This window comes from Bison bison, unplaced genomic scaffold, assembly GCF_000754665.1.
Source record: "Bison bison bison isolate TAMUID 2011002044 unplaced genomic scaffold, Bison_UMD1.0 scf7180017864471, whole genome shotgun sequence".
NCBI classification, from domain to species: Eukaryota; Metazoa; Chordata; class Mammalia; order Artiodactyla; family Bovidae; genus Bison; species Bison bison.
In genome coordinates, this window is record NW_011495032.1 from 38,331,734 (window position 1) to 38,337,590 (window position 5,857).

General features: G+C 41.3%; 1 protein-coding gene across 2 annotated transcripts in view; it reads right to left on the bottom strand.

Moving 5' to 3' along the window:
- Positions 1 to 420: 420 nt before the first annotated feature.
- The window catches only part of PECR (peroxisomal trans-2-enoyl-CoA reductase), a 36,688-nt gene continuing 31,251 nt past the window's right edge, over positions 421 to 5,857 (bottom strand). The window contains exons 7-8 of one of the 2 annotated variants that reach the window (XM_010861155.1): positions 4,060 to 4,171; positions 421 to 981 (exon numbers count right to left, since the gene is read on the bottom strand). In XM_010861155.1, the coding sequence (XP_010859457.1) occupies positions 896 to 981; positions 4,060 to 4,171 (198 nt within the window). In that variant the 3' untranslated portion in view covers positions 421 to 895. Of the gene's footprint in view, positions 982 to 1,362; positions 1,463 to 4,059; positions 4,172 to 5,857 lie in introns of those variants that run through there. The other variant, XM_010861156.1, reaches the window with a different exon arrangement.

Consider the following 5,857-nt stretch of genomic DNA (forward strand, 5'->3'; position numbering starts at 1 on the left):
ATTAGCCTCATTCTAGTCCCGGACCTGCTTGGGATGCTGATAAAATTGCACATTCTGCAATTTCTGCAGCCGATAACCGCCCTGCCCCACCCAGCTCAGGGTTTGGTCAATCATATGCTTTGAACTGAGTGTTACTGTTAAAGAAACTACTTCACTTCAACAGGAAGAAGTCAAACAGGTTTCATTGATGAAGAGAGAAAAAAAATGAACATATACAGTTTGTAGATGACACTCCACAAATCAAGATCAATGGACAGAAAGGATCAACGGAAGGAAGAATACCGAACCCTAATACAGCTGCATAGATTTTAATTAAAAATTTGTTTGCATATAAAAGGAGAAACATGGAGAAAGGGGAATACTTTGGCTAAGAAATCAAGACATATCAAGCCAAGGACGGAAAAAAAATACCACTTATGACTTCATTTTTCTTTTTTATTAACAGGGTTTATACAAATATGACTTCATGAACAAACCACACATCAATAATTATATAAAGCTTTATTGATCCCAAAGTATTTGCCATCAAAAATGAGTCATTGTTGTAAAAATCATAATGATGCCACAATTTAGATTTATTGTGAACCTTATGGGAAATCATAATACCATTAACTTGAAACGATTTCATTTTTCAAAGACCTTTCTTAGAATTAAAAGTATAATCATAAATTATGTTAATTTCCACTTCTAAAATTTTTTTTTGATCACAAATGACGTTGGTTGGCACTTAATGTGTTTATTTCAGGAATAACTTTTGCACAGATGTAATTGATTAACATTAAAAAAGCAGAATGTGAGTTTCCCATACAGATTATAAGTTCCTGTAAAGTACAGAAGTGCACTGTCGAGATGTTAAGGCACTTGGGGACAAAGGACACTTCCATGTTTCTTTAGCTTACAGCTTGGCTTTATGGTTAGAAGACTCTTTTATGCTTTTGACAAGAGAAGGGTCCCCTGCTCCCTGGGGCCAGTTGTCATGATCTGTTAAATGGAAAACCTCAGGTCAGATACGAATCTATTAACCTCATCAGTTCTCTTAGTTCCCACCAAACCCATTTGTCATTTTCCCTGGATCACCCCTTTTCTTAGCAAGAAAAAAGAAATCACTGGGACAGGTGGCAAAGGTTTTGAGAAAAATCTCAATTTGAATCCCATCTCTGTCACTTAATAACTTTGTAGAAGTTACTTCTACAGATTTGGAGAAGTTACTCTTGCTAAGCCTCAGTTTCCTCATCTATTAAGTAAGTGTTAGTCGTTCACTTTGCGACACCATGGACTGTAGCCTGCCAGGCTCCTCCATGAAATTCTCCAGGCAAGAAAACTGAGCGGTTTGCCATTCCCTTCTCCAGGGGATCTTCCTGATCCAGGGATTGAACGCTGGTCTCCTCCATTGCAGGTGGATTCTTAACCAGCTGATTCACCAGGGAAATCCCCATCTATTAGCGGAGACGCCAACATCTCTCTGTTAAAGGTGAGAGAGTCCATGTGATCCCTGCATATAGCACTGGACATAACGTAGACATTCAACCAATCTTACTTCCTTAATAACGGTACCTTCTGAAACATGCTTACTTTGTACCAGACACTTAGAGTTGCCCCGTCCCGGCATCCAGTCTCCCATCTCCTCTTTCCACTTAGAAACCCATGAGGTTCTGGAGAAGTGACCCTACTTGGATCACAGATTGATCTAAGTAAGTGTACTCTATTCCCCTTGCTGAGGTTACTGGTCAAACATGGACACTTGCATAAGCTAGTACCAAGCAGAGAGAATCTCAGAATTTGGTTAAAAACGCTGAGAAAAAGTCATTCCCTCCCCTCTGTCTCTGTCCAAATGGACGTGAACAAAGAAGCATGGAGCTTCAGGAGTGGCAGGCACCAGGAGAGTCCATCTTAAGATATGGCCAATGTAATAGCAGCAAAAAGAGAGGGAAAAGGGAAAAAAATGCCCTCGATAAAATCAGTGAGCTGCAGAGTGAAGACTCACCTGTTATTTGAGACAATAAATCTCTTCATTGCTTGAGCCAGTCTGAGTTTTAACTAAAAGCATTCTATCTGATACAGTACCTTTAATGTGCATTAACTAATCTAATTCTCCCAAGAGCCAATGAAATGAATACTATAAGGGACCTCACTTTATAGAAAAGAAAATGAAGGCATACAGAAATAAATATCCTCAAGAACATCAGCTAATAAGCTTAGCTTGCATCCCAGGCATTCTCACCGTAGGACTGGCAATCTTAAAATTTCAGAAGGAATGGCTATTCCCGCTCATTATTTTAAGAGAGTATATTCTTAAAGGGAAGCCCAGGTGGCAGAGTGGAAAAGAATCTGCCTGCCAAGGCAGGCGATGCAAGAGATGCGGGTTCCATCCCTGGGTCAGGAAAATCCCCTGGAGAAGGAAATGGCAACCCACTCCAGTATTCTTGCCTGGGAAATCCCATGGACAGAGGAGCCTGGCAGGCTACAGTCCATGGGGTCGCAAAGAGTTGGACACAACTGACCGACCAAGTACGCACATATTCTTAAAAGATGGATGTGGCCGCTTTCTTCAAAAACTTAAAAAATATCTTTTGTACTGATTAAAAAAAAAACAACAGTGTTAGAATTACAAAAGAAAACCATTTCACTGGAGGCCTGGAGAAGCAGTCACCTAGAGGAGTTTTTTCCCCCTCTAAAAAGGAAAGGGATGTACCTCACTTTAACAAACACTGACTCAACTCCACTGGTGAGGGAAGTGGAAAGGTTCTCACTCGACCTTTGCTACTTTAAATACTATCAGAAAACAATATTATATAACCATGAAGGCATTTCTGTGTTTCCAAACGAGATCCTTAAAGCCACAGAATCTCATACACATTACTACAATGGTAGTGTTAGTAAAAAATTATGCCAGGGGAAATAATGAGTAATATTATAGATCCAAACCAATCAATGATTAATGCAAAGAAGGGCTGAATCGTTGATGAGACTATTAGCACATGAAAGAGTAGGGTGAAAAGAGTAAGTCCTGAACAGGAAATTCAAGTACATACATGCTACATCAACCACATTTTAATTTTGTGTGTGTGCTCAGTTGTGTTTGACTCTTTGCAACCCCATGGACTATATATCCCACCAGGCTTCTCTGTCCATGGGATCTTCAAGTCTAGAATACTGGAGTGGGTTGCCACTTCCTACTCCAGGGGATCTTCCCAAACCAGGGATTGGACCCATGTCTCCTGTGTCTCCTGCACTGGCAGGCAGATTCTTTATCACTGTGCCACCAGAGAAGCCCTTTAATTCACTGGCAATCATTTAATCAACTATCTTTGGCAACAGTTTGGACACATTTGAATTTCATATCCTCTTCTACATTTTGGGAGTGATTAGCTTGGACATGCCTTGCTTTCATGGATGTGTTTTGTCATGTATCATGTAACTGTGATACTTGACTAATTTTTTAGGATCCTTTCAACTCCAAAGTTTGATGGTCTAGTCATAAGATACACACACACACACACACACATTTGCATGCAATATCTACATTAGATTGAGAAATATAAACTTGTTTTGTACATCAAAAATGAATCAACACAGCATATTCCTATGGTTTCCCTCAATCTATAACCTGAAGATACTGTAAAATAGCATCATACTACCCCTCCCCATCTAACAGGTCTGATTCTCCCACTCATATACACAAGCCACTAACTGGATAAACAAAGAGAAGTTAAATATCAAAAGTATGGCACGTTCCTGCCTCTGTTCTCGTCTCTCTCTTGTACATATATACTCACACTGAGAATATTTTTCAAGGTTAAAATTCCACTAGCCTATGCACACGCAAACAAGTCTTTAAACAGGTAAAGCTGTGTGCTATAATAAAGATATTTAGATATTTGCTGCACTAGGAATATTGCCTTTAAAAATCATATGATGACTATATAAATATTTTGTACATTTTTTGGATGTTCTACAAGAAAAAAAAAAAACAAAAAACCTTATCTCTTAAGCACCTAGAGGAATTTTGAAAACCTGAACAGGAGAAGGCACAAAGGCACTCATTTCTTGGCCACTCACCTGGTATCTCAAATAACTGTGTGTACAGAGACTGGCCCCCATCCACATACACCAACTGTCCGGTGACAAAGGAAGCAGCAGGAGACAGCAGGAAGCATACCAAGGAGGAGACCTGGAAACAGAAGCACACATATGCACTCAGAAAATTAGATACCCCTCACTTCTGGCTGCTTCCCATTTCCGAGTAGACACCTCTGAAATGACAGAACTGTAACCTGAAGCCTGCAGCCTTTAGAATGCCAGGCTGTGTGTACTATAATCTGAAGGTACATAATAGATGCCTTTTTCTATTTGAGCATCATTAAAGTCAGGGATGTGACTAGGGTGAAGGCAAAATAAAAAGAGCCTTTTAGGTTGTTGTTCAGTTACTAAGTCGTGTTCGACTCTTTGCAATACCAGGGACTGTAACACGCCAGGCTCCTTTGTCCTCCAGTGTGAAATGAATCACACAATGTGACGTAGTTAAGGGACCTTCCTCGTGGTCCAGTGGTTAAGACTCCCTGCTTCCACTGCAGGGGGTTTGGGGTTCAATCTCTGGTCAAGAAACTAGGAACCTGTAGGCAGGGTCACGTGGCCAAAAAATTTTTTTGAATCTTTTTTAAAATAAATAAAACAACATGAAGGAACCAAAAGTGAAAGCAGTGCTGTGTCTGCTTTGTCCCATCAAATAATTCAGTTCCTTCCATGATCCTCATTGTTTTCAACACCATCACATGCCTTTTATAGTTTTCTCCCTGAAACGCTCACTGTGTCTGTGTAACAATAAACTGGCATTCTAGCTTGTTTAGTCCATGGTCCTCGCAGGCCCAAAGCCCAGGGTCTCAGAGTACAGGAGCTTTCTATCAGGGGGACTTCAGAATCCTGCTGCAGCCCTGAGAAATAGATAGGTGACTGGCGAGTTCAGCAACAACCACTCCCAAAACCAAAGAAAAAGACGGAAATATTTCACTGGATGTAAACGGAGTCTCACATGAGGCTGTTGACACAAGCAGAGTTTGTCAAAGGGTGATCTTAAGCTCCTACATCAGAATCCCTAGGGCTGCTTACTGAAACTCCAGACTCCAAGATCCTACACTTAAGATCATCTGGGTTGTCAACTCTGGGGTTAGAGCCCCAGAATCTTCCATTTTATCAGGCTGCCAAGCAGGGCTGAGACAAGGGGGAGACTAATGAGGTGCCTGGGATGCAGCAGTTAAGGAGGTGCTTGCTCTAGGGGGCAGGTGGTCCCTAAATACTGTTTGTGCCTTGCTTGCCTCACCCCAGTCCTGATCCTGTATGCGGCACTACAGCCTGTGTGTTCACAGGGCTGTGCCTCTTTGAGGCTCTGAGACCTGAGAGAAGGCGGGCACAGCCTTCCCTCCATCCCTGTGTCCCCAGCAGGTAGTATAGGACTGCACTGTCCAAAAAGGAGGCCACGAACCATATGACACAACCAAAACGTTTTCACACATCAAAAAATGATCGAAAAAGCAAGAGAGTTCCAGAAAAACATCTATTTCTGCTTTATTGACTATGCCAAAGCATTTGAGTGGATCACAATAAACTGTGGAAAATTCTTCAAGAGATGGGAATACCAGACCACCTGACCAGCCTCTTGAGAAACCTATATGCAGGTCAGGAAGCAACAGAACTGGACATGGAACAACAGACTGGTTCCAAATAGGAAAAGGAGTACGTCAAGGCTGTATATTGTCACCCTGCTTATTTAACTTATATGCAGAGTACATCATGAGAAACGCTGGACTGGAAGAAGCACAAGCTGGAATCAAGGTTGCCAGGAGAAATATCAATAACCTCA